The sequence below is a fragment of the Helianthus annuus genome, chromosome 16, assembly GCF_002127325.2.
Source record: "Helianthus annuus cultivar XRQ/B chromosome 16, HanXRQr2.0-SUNRISE, whole genome shotgun sequence".
NCBI lineage: Eukaryota > Viridiplantae > Streptophyta > Magnoliopsida > Asterales > Asteraceae > Helianthus > Helianthus annuus.
The window spans coordinates 62,389,509-62,402,558 of NC_035448.2; the positions used below are offsets into that span (position 1 = coordinate 62,389,509).

General features: G+C 35.3%; 1 protein-coding gene across 1 annotated transcript; it reads left to right on the forward strand.

The window, feature by feature from the left end:
* The first annotated feature begins 408 nt into the window (after positions 1-408).
* Positions 409-4,268, forward strand: LOC110916820 (eukaryotic translation initiation factor 2 subunit beta). The gene is made up of 9 exons (XM_022161478.2): positions 409-505; positions 641-720; positions 1,642-1,723; positions 1,826-1,881; positions 1,978-2,094; positions 2,969-3,120; positions 3,195-3,337; positions 3,853-3,938; positions 4,020-4,268. The coding sequence occupies exons 2-9, from the start codon at positions 703-705 to the stop codon at positions 4,095-4,097; spliced, it is 732 nt and encodes a 243-aa protein (XP_022017170.1). The 5' UTR covers positions 409-505; positions 641-702; the 3' UTR covers positions 4,098-4,268.
* The last annotated feature ends 8,782 nt before the right edge of the window (positions 4,269-13,050 follow it).

Below are 13,050 nucleotides of genomic sequence, written 5' to 3' on the forward strand. Positions count from 1 at the left end.
TGTATGGAACATATGAATATAAGGTGGTGGTGGCTGTTAGTGGTTCATTAAAAAGCATATGAATATGATGATGGTGATGAAAAAGGTTCAACATGATGATGGAGTAACCTGGATTAGATTCGTATTTTTGTAATAATAATAATAATAATAATAATAATAATAATAATAATAATAATAATAATAATAATAATAATAATAATAAATATGGGGTAAGATTATCAAAATACCTTTACCTATAACAGTCAAACAACTGTTGACTATTAACAGGGGGTAATCTTGCGGCATAACAACAATGTTGGGGTAAATTGCAAATTTTTCCAGGGAGGGGGTCAGAGTGCCAATTGGCTTAAACCCCAGAGGGTAAAATTACACTTTATTCAATTTTATATCACACCGACTCTTATGTACACCTAAATAAATACGCTATACTCAATTCTAGGTTTCTTTGCGTTTTTCCAAATATTCTGCGTTCATAATAATCAGTGGTTTTTGAAGTTCTTAATTCGTAAGTGATCGTTTGGCGTTAATTTAGTTGTTGTTTATAGTTTTAACACTTTTCTAGTTGATGATGTTGTGTATCAACAATTTGATTACTAGTTTACGAACCCTAATTTTCTTCTAAATGTTTCTTTCGATATAGGTTTGTTTAATCCCAGTAAGATTCTGTCGAACGGTGAAGTTTCAAAGAGAGATTTGATAACAATGGTAGAAGATAATAATGTATGTATATAAATAGACACTTCGATTTTTTTATCTGTTTATTTTTTTGTTTAACTCTGGGTTAGATTAATTTAACAAGCATTGGGATTATAAGATACTTGATGATAAGAAAACCCTTTTTTTAATAAAAATAACAATTTATATTATCAGGCCGATGTTTATAGATTATATTAAAAAAAAACTGTTCATTATAATAAAACAATGAAAAACTTTCCTACAACCTTACAACCTAAGCAGTCAATATAGGTGCTATAGTGGTTAGCGGACCTCAGCGGTCCAAATAGCGGTGGCCTATAGCAGTTCCGCTATTAGCGGCGCTAAATACTGCTATTTGGCCGCTATTTGGAAACCTATATAGCGGTTATAGCAGTAACGCAGTAGAATGAGGCAACACAGTAACCTAGGTAGGTGTTTGATTGTGTTAATTCTTAAATTATGTTAGATTTGCAACATGTTTTTGATAATGGAATGATATTACTATGAATTTTGATATTACTATTAATATTTTTCAAAGATATATTTGTGTATATGTATATATATATATATATAGATAAATACATAAATTGTGCATGGTATAAAAATTACTGCTATATCACCGCTATGCCACCGCTATAACCTATATACCATATAGCGGACCTTGACTGCTATTCGATTTTGGACCGCTATAACTACATAGCCTACAACACCTGATTGAGGGTCATGGTATTCCAACACCCCCATCCCAAATGGCCGTTCGTCGAATTCTCAAACGGCCGTTTAATGGTGGGACGGGGTCAAATGGCGGTTTAAAAAATAGCATGGGACTAGAAAACAAGGGTGTGGGTATAACGTGCCGCCCCTGATTAATGGTCAGTGAATTTGTATTTGTTTTGTTATTTTCTAGTAAAGACTAATATAACTGTTATTTGTACCACAATGCAGCTTGGGCCGTTAGACCCGACAACAAAGAAGAAGAAAAATTCTCCAGATGATACCATGGAACAGAAAACTGAAAGCTTATCTGGTAAGTGGTGCCTTGTGACTGACTTTGTGTAATATAATTTTTTGCATATGTTTTTTGTAATTTTTTTTAAAGATTTATAAACAAAGCATACTTGACATGCAGTTTCTGGCAGCCTTGAACCTACTTTTAATGGGTCGAAAAAGAAAAAGAAGAAACCGGTAAGATACTACTACCTACCAGACTCGGTATGTTCTAGAAGAAATGTTTTTGAGCAATGCCTAACATGATATTCTTATGATTGTAAATTGTCATAGATATATACAGATCTCTTGGATGACGTTAAAGATAATGGTGAAGAAGGTGAAGGTATTGTCCTGGAACAACAACGACTTCCAAGGGAAGGGACTGATCGTGTCTACACATATGAAGAGGTATGTAATATCATAGAGTGCAAATAATTTTAGGATAATGTTCGAGGTGGTCGCATAGTGGTAAACATTTGATTTGTCTCTAGCATAGGTATCTGTTTTGAATCCATGGTTTATTATTATTACCTCTATTTGAGGGCCAACTAAGCCGCGCTTTACTTTGTCCCACCGGTTAGCAGAGTGTTGGTAGGCCCGTGAGTTTGGTTAGCAAAAGATTATAGTTACTGTGATTGTTATTAGAGCTGCAAACGAACCGAACGAACACGAACAAGACCTTGTTCGTGTTCGTTTGTTAAGAAATATATGTGTTCGCGAACGTTTATCGAACGAGATATTATGTTCGTGTTTGTTTGTTAAGGAAATGGACTTGTTCGTGTTCGTTTGTGTTTGTTTGTCAATTTAGGCAACGAACAAAAAGGAATGTTGATAACACAAATGAGTACAAACTAATGTTTATGAACACAAATGGAAACAAACGAACACAAACAAGCGTTCATGAACATAATATATTATACACTTACACTTGTTAGATATTTAATTTGTCGGAATTTTGAGGTATTTAAATAAAATATAAAAACTAAAAACATTAATGAACTATCGAACACAAACGAACACGTTACCGAATGTTCACGAACATAAACGAACGAACGCGACCTCTGTTCATGTTCGTTCAATTACCTACACGAACGAAATTTCTTGTTTGTGTTCAACGAACTTCCCGCCGAACGGTTCACGAACTGTTCGCCGAACGTTTGGTTCATTTGCAGCCCTAATTGTTATTATTATTTGTGACATGGCATTGCAAACTAAATTTCATTTTTCTCTTTTTGTATTTTGCTGACATCATTGGTGGTTGCTGTTATGTATTTGCATTCAGCTTCTAGGTCGAGTTTTCCGTATTATTCATGAACACGACCCTGAACTTGCTGGAGATAGAAGGAGAACCGTCTTTAGGCCACCACTGCCACAAGTTCTTCGTGAAGGAACCAAGAAAACAGTTTTTGTGAATTTCATGGATCTGTGCAAATCGTAAGTTTTAAGCTGTTTTTGGGTATACATTGTTCTTTGCTAAGTTTCTCAATTCATTTTCTTGCTTCTGTCAGAATGCGTAGGGAACCAGAGCACGTTATGACCTTCCTGCTAGCCGAGTTGGGCAATAGCGGATCTCTTGATGGACAACAAAGGTTGGTAGTGAAGGGAAGATATGCACCAAAAAATTTTGAAGCAATTTTACGGCGATACCTCAGTAAGTAACTTGTTAGAACCTGCCAAGATTACTTTTTTCAATGGATATACCCAGCAAAAAATCATAACTTCATACATTCCCATTTTCAAAATTTGACATTTATACCATTTACGGTGTGATTTATGACACGACACAAAATTCATAGGTTTGGGTTTACTATTAATGGGTTTGGGTTGGTTTCGGGTATAACCCCTGAACCTGTTTAGCTAATCGAGTAGTGTTTATTTCAAACCGGTGGGTTCGCGGGTTGACCCGTTTAAACCCTTTATATGTAGGAGATGTTATGTCACTAATGAAATTGTTTCAGCATTTTATGCCAAAGTTTCTTAACTTAACATTTTATAATTTAAATGTAGCTATTAAATGCAGAAAAAAAAAACAGAAAAATTCGGGTTAAACGGGTTGTGTTCGTGTGAACCCGTGAATATTGGTGTCGCGTTCGGGTTTATGTGTCATTTTCAGTTTCAGTCTAATGACTTAAACTATACCATGAGTAACGTTTGTTCGATTTGCAGACGAGTATGTCATTTGCAATGGTTGCAAGAGCGCCGAAACATCTATTAAGAAGAAAAATCGTATTTCCTTCCTCATATGTGAGAAGGTATATTGCAACAAACACCCTTGCATTTCAGTGTTTGTAATCCAGTTGAGATATCAACCTTTTTTCTTTTCTGTGTTGCAGTGTGGTTCGGATCGATCTGTTGCTCAGATCAAGGCCGGGTTTAGAGCTCTTGTTGGCCGTAGGAAGGCTGGAACATAATTTTGGCCAATGCATGTTGGATTGTTTTCTGCATCAGCTTATCTGGCTTGACTATTGTGCCTAAATGAATTTTTATGTTGGTGTGCATTTAAATCACACCTAAATTGAATCAAATTGGCCGATTTGTTTGGTTTGAGATTTATATGGCATGTCTCATTGTTTTCTATGGTACCTCCTCTATTCTAATTATTTTATTATTAGTTGTTAGAGTAAAATGCACGGATAGTCCCCGTGGTTTTGCAAAATAACACCTATAGTCCCCATCTCTTGGAAATTACACCGGTGCTCCCTGTGGTTTGATAGTTTGTTACTCGGATAGTCCCTGTATGTCCGTTAGTTTTCTCCATTAAGTGAATGTGAAATGACAAAATTACCCTTCATCTTCTTCACTCTATAATTTTAGTTAAACCGTTAATTCCCAAAACAGTCAATTTGGTTTGTCGTTTTCTGAAACTATAGATAGCGATTCAACCTATTCAAAAATCAAACGACAGAACTTTTATGAAAACTTCTAGTCTTCATGAATCATGAACCGTCGTTACAAAAGAAAAACTGTTTAAATAATCTACCAAATTTCAAATCAAACTGTTTTAACCGTAGTTAACCAGCATAGTTTTCAATAAAACCTCAACCATGAATGGAAACCTCCCATAATAATATTAAAACATCGAGTTAAGTTATTCTATAAAGCCTCCTAAAAATAAAAAGTGTAAGAAAATATTATAAAATGACAAGTGTTCAAGAACCTAAAATATATACCTCAAAAAAAAAAAAAAATAAATAATAAAAAAAAAGAAACCCCAAAAAAACCTAACCCCCTCCCTCCAATTCTCCAAAAACCTTAGGTTTTATTTATTTATTTATTTGTTTATTTGCTAGTGTAATGAGTTTATTTTTAGGAGCCTTTGAACACTTCTTATTTTTAGGAGCATTTGTATTTGATCCTAAACCTTAAAACATCATTATCGTGTATTGTTTAATTTACATACATCATGTTTTATGTGGTCTTTGTATTCTCCATGACGTTTTCTCACTTCTTTTATTGTTTAATGAGTTAAATGTCATTTTAGTCCTTGTGGTTTGGTCAATTTTATCAGTTTAGTCCAAACGTTTCATTATTCGTCTGTGGGTCCAAAAAGGTTTAACTATTACCATTTTAGTCCATTGGGTTAACTTCATCCATTATTTCTGTTAACGAGAAAGACAATTAGTCATTTTATATGGCCGAATTGTCCTTACAGTTAACAAAATTACATATAAAATGACTGAATTGCCCTTCTCGTTAACAGAAAAAATGGATGAAGTTAAACCAGTGGACTAAAATGGCAATGGTGAAATCTTTTTGCACACACAGGCGAAAATGAAACCTTTGAACTATACTGACAAAGTGGCGTAAACCACAAGTAATAAAATCGCCTTTAACTCTTGTTTAAGTTACATACATCATGTTTTATATGGTATTTGTATTCTCCATGACGTTTTCTCACTTCTTTTAACGACAACTTTCATTAGAAGCGGTCCCGCTAGCAAGAAGCTAGCAAAAGAAATAAACAACACAAGGGAAAATTATACATCAAACATAGGCCATTTATGCCAATCCAAAGACCTATTGTTGATCCATAAATAGCTTAAAGATTTGATTTCGCCAACTTTTTTTATTGATCTTGACTGTGATGCCCTCAAATATCCACTTATTTCTTGTTCGCCAAATGATCCAACAGGTCACCAAAAATGACAGCTTCATGATTTTCTTCCTTTTATTGCTAGTCTTCGATGGAAAAGAAAAATAGCAAACACTTTGCACCACGAACTAACCGCTTGCCACACTAGACACTACCGAAGTGGTGATATAAGGAAAAAAAATGATAAGCAAATTCGTCCTCATTCCCGCAAATAGACATCCCAAAGAGCCTGTAACATCTGCCATAAACAGAACAGACCTCCGAAACGGCAAAACCCGACCCTTATTGCAAAACCGGATCAATCGGAAAATAAATAAAAATGGGAATTTTTTATTATTTTTAGTATCTTCTTTATTTAAATATTGGTTGCGGGGTACGTACGTATTATTCGGTACCGATTTTGGGGTTTATTTTGCAGGTTAAAGAAAAGATTATGTGATCATCATGACACATGACCGAGTTAGACTCATGCTACTAGGAAGAATGACTTACATAATTATATGCGTCATTCACGTGTCCCATCCGAAAATCCCGATTGTATACGACATTTACTTGTTAACGGTTGTGGTGGAGTCTTTTTGCATCCTACAAATGTGTTCAGAAAGCCCCTTATCTTGAAGTTGAAGATTCACGCAGGGTAAGGCATGATTGGTTTTTCTTTGGTACAACACTGTCATCATCACAGTCTTTTGCGCTAAATTGTGATTTGCAGATTGCTCTCGGAAATATCTTGATGTTTCGGAAGAAAAATTGGCAGTTTGATTTGATTGGCGGGTTCATTTACTTCGTATTAACCTTTTAAATGTTCCCACAGGTATATACTCTATTAATAAAGGGTGTTAAATGGGTCAAGTTCGCGGGTCAAACCTGACACGAACGATCACGAAATGTGTATCATACATTTGAACCCGAACATGACACGAATTGTTGCGAGTTGACATTAGCACGCCCGTTTAACCCGCAAACCCGCCAGGTCAAACTAGGGGTGCAAACGAGCCGAGCGGCTCGCGAGCTACTTGAGATCGGCTCGAGAAAAACCGGTGTAACTTAAATATTTATTTGTGAGGGCGTTGGTATTATTTTGGAAATCGTAACTTCATGATATTTCAAGTTATATTATTTTTATCCTAAAAATAATATATATATCTAGTTCACAAATTAATCACATAATCACACAAGCGTCTTATTATAGAATATATATTCTAAATATATACTTAACAAGTTTTATTTATGAAAATCCACCTCCGTTACTTAGTTGTTTTGTAATAAAAATCATGGCGAAGTTTATTTGGAAAAACAAGTTAAAAATATATTTATAAACACTTGTCACAAAAATATTTCTAAGTGTTATATTTCTAGAAAAATTTCGCCAGAGTTTCCTCTGTAACTGGAGGTGGCCACGCTTACAAGCGTATCATTTTCTTTTCAAAAATTCACTCAAACAATTTATCAACCATCAATATACAATATTTAAACATCGAACTTGACAAAACAAGTCTAAATCACGAACTCATGAACTTGAAAGTTGTGTAAAAATACGTAGTAACTTTCTAACATATTTAGTAGATCTTGTTATCTTTAAAAATAAAACTAGTTTCTTAACACTTTATTTTTAAAGAACTTGAAGTTTTACAACTTCTAGTCATAATTTACAAAAATATTTCCTTGTTAAATCTTCTTGTTACACAAGTGTTTACACACTTGTTTATTCACTAAAATGCTTTTAGTTTATGTAAGATCCAGGTTTTTAACAAGACTTGCATCTTTCACTTGGTTCTTCCGAAAAACCACTTGTAGATCTTTAGATCTACTAGTTTAGAACCTTATTTTACAAGAAAAATTACATTTACTCAAGTTCATGTTTCATGAGTGGAAGGGTTCATCATCTTTTATAATTTTAACACTAACTTACTACTAATTCATGTTCTTGCACATGATCTAGTATGGTTAGATGATAATCCATCCCACTTCTAGTGACAAACAACATCAAGTAATCACAACTAGACAAGTTTCATAAGATTTACACAACTAGTTTCTCTTTATCCAACTTATTCATCATATGATCAAGACTTTATGTCATGTTCTTGTGGGTTTCTGATTTTTAACCATTAAAAATTATATTAACCACCATAAACAAGATCAAGAGGATGTTTAGAGGCACTTACTACTAGCTCGAGGCTAGGGAAGAAACAAGATGTAAACGAGGTGGATAAAAGAAATCTAGAGAGGTTCTTGAGCTTCCGAGTGCACTGGGCTTGTTTGTGTGTCACCTTGCACCTTTGTGTGTATGTAAAATAGCTAGAACCAAACTTGATGGTGGTGATGGGTGTGGTTGTGGTTTCGGCCGAACATAAGCAAAGGGGGAGGAGAGAGAGCAAGTTTGAGTTGTGTTTTTGGAATGAAAGTGATGATCTTGCATGTAAATTTATAATCCAAACTAGTGCTTTATCCATCATATAATATGCTTTCAAGATATCCAACATGTTTGATTAAATTAATCAAAGAATTGTGGGGTGTGTCCCCACTTCACAAACCGGTTCGCGGGGGGGGGGGGGGGGGGGGGTTAAGGGTTGGTTGTAATGGTTAGTTAAGTTCTAGTTAGGATTAGAATGATAAAGTTAGTGTATTTTAGTGTGTGTTATAATATAAAGGGTGTTAGGGTATTCAGGGAGCCTAACTAGCTCAGAAAGGCAAAAACAATGTCTTTTTGACAATATTTTTATGTTCCGGGTAAAGTCCGGTTGTTCGGTTGGATATTGATCCGTTAAAGTGTCAAGTAAAGCTTTAAAGTGTCTTTTATAGTGTTTTTAGTGACACAATAAATTCCCGACACTTTGGAAAGTGTCTAGTATTATTTTACCAAGTTTTTGCACTTTACTAGTTATGTTAAATGCTGAATTTTTGTATAAAGTGCAGAGTTTTGTACTTAAAGTATGTTTTAGGCACATCCGGTCACTATAACTACCACCTAGTGACGCAGTTTTATAATCCTCACCTCCCTACACTCCCTACTAGTGTAGTAATCTATTCCCGGCTCATATTGGCCTCAGAGACCATGTCTGTCTAGTGCTGGCAATGTCAGCATGTTTACTGGGTTATCCGCTCACTGTGCTAACTGTGCTTTTGTGCATCAAGTTTGTCACTATAGTTTTGCGTGTAATAAATGGAGTGACAGTAATAAAGTATGATGCATGAATATGTATGTATCAGAAAACAGAAAGCTGTTTATTCATAATTGTAATTAAGCATAGTAATTAAGCACTAATTAAATATTAATTAATTTGTACGGATACCTGGATTTGTGAGGGTTGTCACAGAAACAGTGTTAGGATCGGAGGCTCTCATGATTGTGTTTATTTGTATAATTTGTACATTCAGAGAATATGAAATAATGTAAAGTGCAGCGGAAATGAATACAAACTTTGTAAACACAATCAAAGAAGAGAATAGTTTGATAAACAAATGCTTTATATTAAGTCAAATGATTGAATTACAAAGCAAATGATTACAAGCATGCTTACAATACTAAACTCCCCCTTAGCCTGATGCTCCAAGGTTGGTTGCACAAGATGAAAGGATTAGACATGAGAAGAAGAACTTGCTCAGTCAACCAAATGTAACAGTACAGAGTACTGTTACATTTATAGGCAGTCCAATCCACTGGGCATCTCAGCTGACGTCACCATGAAAGTGACATCTAACAAACTATCAAACCCTATCTACTGATCTATATAACTACTGCTTTACTAACTACTGATGTTGCATTACATTACACAAGATGAATAAAACTGCTGCTGCATCCTTCCACTGCTGTGAACCCAGCAGTACTTGTCATGATCAGCAGTGCTTGACTCAAGGCAGTAGATTGGGCAGCAGGGCTTTAGTCTTCATCAGTTTTTGATCAGATCAGCAGTTTCCAGTGTCAGCAGTTGTTGATAAAGGCAGTACTTTGGAGTATATCAGATGTTGGAGTCACAGTCAAGGGGAAAGCTTATAGTAAACAGCTGCTTATTGTGAATCCATTTTTGTGATCCGGTTTTGGCTTTCATTATCTGTTCCTCTGGTAGGGTTCAATCCCAACAAACAGACGTAATGAGGTCAATTCATCAATATACACACATAAAGTACCTTTCTGATTGATTTGATGACAAATTACAGCGAGACGACACTTCGGCAGCACTTCGTTACACTCACCGGAAAAGTTACAAATGATTTCGCTTGAACACTATTTATAGTGGTGTAATTCCGTTTGAAAGGTTCCAAGCGGAATTAGGATTCCATGCGGAATCTAATTCCACGCGGAATTACTCCATGACACTTTCAAGCGGAATTAACCAGTTCAAGTGGAAATAAATGAAATCTTGAAATACGTGCCCTGATCTAACATTCTAAGTACAAGACTCGATTCAAGACGAAGTCGACAGACGCATGCACTAACAGACTCCCCCTCGAATGTTGACGAGTCTTAAGTGTCGAGTCTTCGCATCTTCAGTCTTTATCAGTCCTCTCGAACTCTTTTGAAGTATCTGACACTGTAAAGCATCCTCAAATCTCTCTCTTCTCTTCTTCTTCAGCACTAACAGACTCCCCCTCGAGTTGTACTCAAAATCAGGATCGCAAGCTGGCTCTCAAGTCTTCTAGTTCTCTTGATCAGATCTCTTGATTCCTTAAGTTCATCAGCATCAGCAATCCCAAGATCGTGACCTGGCTTTCAGGATCAGAACCTGGCTCTTAACATCTACAGACTCCCCCTTATGATCAGCTGGGATCGCAGTCTGGATCGTAACCTGGTTCACACTCTGCTCAGAATCGAAATCTGGCTTTCTCTAATCACAGAATCCTCAGGTATCGGAACCTGGCTCTTCTCAAATTTCAAACATGCACAATCTCTACCACAAACATAAGTTTTATAATATTAAGATTTTGCAATCTCAAACATTACTTGCAGATCTCTGATGAACCACTTGTAAAAATGAAATGATATAACATTTAAACGTTACTGATGACCACTCGCAGGATTATTTTCAAAACCTTTTTACTCAGACTCTCCCTCAAATGCTGTTGATCATGTTTAGCACTTAGAATTTTGAAAATCAGCTTTCCAACACTAGTTGTCGAAAATCTTTTTGTATTTTTCAAAATTTATGCTAAAACACACTCAAAATCTTTTTTGACTTTTTGAATTAAAGAAATGCAGTAAAGAAATATATACAAACAATATTTTTGTGAGTTTATGTAAGAGGATCATATCAGTTTATGAGACAAATCACAAACACCGTTAAGCTTTTAACATTTTAAGTTTTAAACAATTCACTTAGATTGTCAGTATACTGATCCACTTAAATTTTCACACAAAGTTCAACTGTTTCGAGATACGATATTAGAGTTTTAATGGACTTAAACTTATTCGCGTGTCCCACCTCTTGAATATACTCCCGTATCCAGATCCCAATATTCAGTCTTACAGGTGAGTATACCTAGATGATATCTGTAAAGGGTTAAATGCAAAACCGTAAGAGCTCAGGTCAGAACTTCCGTTCAGCAGAAAGATGACAGTTCGACTTTAGGTGTGTTCCCTTTAGAGAATCTTTTCTTCAACAGCACATGATTAACATTTTTCAATGTTTTATCATTTTTTGTACTGAGGGCAGCGCTATATTTCAAGTAAGCAGAAAGTATTATACGGGGACTAGGCCATTGCTTCCGCAAAATCAGAAGTCCCGGGATAATACCCCAGATATCACTGAGTATAAAGACCTAATATCTCAGAAAGAGGGACCTTTCAAACAAGATTTTGTGGGTTACCCATATATCCCCGAAATGTTAGCCACGAAATAAGCAAGTTTGAAATTTAAGTTTATATCTCGAAAACAATCTACTAAATGTACAAAAACCTACTGGCACATCCACAGTGAGATTGTTTATCACATTTTTGACTTTCCATTTCTTTAGCATGTTGTGATAGTCCACTGATGTACTATCATCTCCTCTTTTTACAACAAAACTCATTTTTGTTTTATCATGTTTTTGGTTTTTTCAATTTTCTAATGTTTTTGGATTTTCTGAAAGTTTTACTCCCCCTAAAATGCAAACACATTTAAAGAAATTTGAAAACAAACTATACAAGTAAATTGACAACTGTTGTGAATCGCTTCAATTCGCCATCCACTTGGCATAAACAATCAGAACTCCCCCTCACAACAAACTATTTTCCCATTAAGATTTCAAAACACTTAAGTTTGTTTTAATCTAAATGGGTTTTCCGGAAAATTAGTTTTGTTGATTTTACCACTTGTAGGAAACGGGGATTAATTCATCATCTTGCTTTTCAACCACTTGAAATGAGATTTCATCAAGTTCAAACTAATGACCTTGATTAATCACTTGTAAGACAAAATCTCTGTACCACTTGTTAATTTAACCAAACCACTTGAAGGACGAAATCACTTTACGTGAATTTCTCAAGAAAAATACCACTTGTAGGAAGTCAAGTACAACTTAATGTCCATGATTTACCACTTGTAGGTATTCACAATCAAACCTGTTATAAAGAATGATGCCGATTCCTGCTTCATGCTTACCAACCTGGAAGCTCTGGCAAGTCACACTTAAACATATTCAAAAACATTTTTAAGAAAGATGCCGATTCCTACTCCCCAATTACAAACCTGGGAGTTCCGGCAAGTCAGGTTTTTTAATCAAAGAATATATCCACCCAAGTCTGACCAGCCTTGGGTGATACCGAGTTACCAACACTCGGTTTCTTACCTTCCAACTTCTTCTCGTAGAACGCTTTAACCCCTTTGACTTTTCTGTCAATCATTTTTCCAAAGATATGTTTTACTTTGGGGTTAATGGCCTTTTCAACATCAAAAACCTTTTTATCAGAATAAAATTGATTTGAAATTTCAACTTTACCAGTTTTATTCTTAAAACTTTCAGCCCGAAGTGGTGGAAAGTTCACATCATCCACTTTCGGCACTGATTTTTCACCTTTTTCTTCAACCTGTGGCTCATCTGATTTTGTGGAATCAGATTCATCGCCAGAAGTTAGCTCCTCTGATTTTGACGAATCAGAATCATTGCTAGAACTTTCTTTAGATTTCTTAACAACCCATTTTTGGTTGTCAGAATTAGCTCCTTTCTTGTAAAACCTCTTTGAACATTCACCAATTTCAAATTTTGAGTTTTTGAAAAGTTTAGTTCTGTCAATTGGTGGTTCACAATCAACAATCTTTTCTTTTAGTTTTAGAGAAACTCCCTGTTTTGAT

What these genes read in the sequence shown, in the direction of transcription:
- LOC110916820 (XM_022161478.2), top strand. An exon ending in TTCATGGATCTGTGCAAATC is followed by an intron (nt 3,121 to 3,194) that starts GTAAGTTTTAAG and finishes TGCTTCTGTCAG; the next exon opens with AATGCGTAGGGAACCAGAGC. An exon ending in CCTTCCTCATATGTGAGAAG is followed by an intron (nt 3,939 to 4,019) that starts GTATATTGCAAC and finishes TCTGTGTTGCAG; the next exon opens with TGTGGTTCGGATCGATCTGT.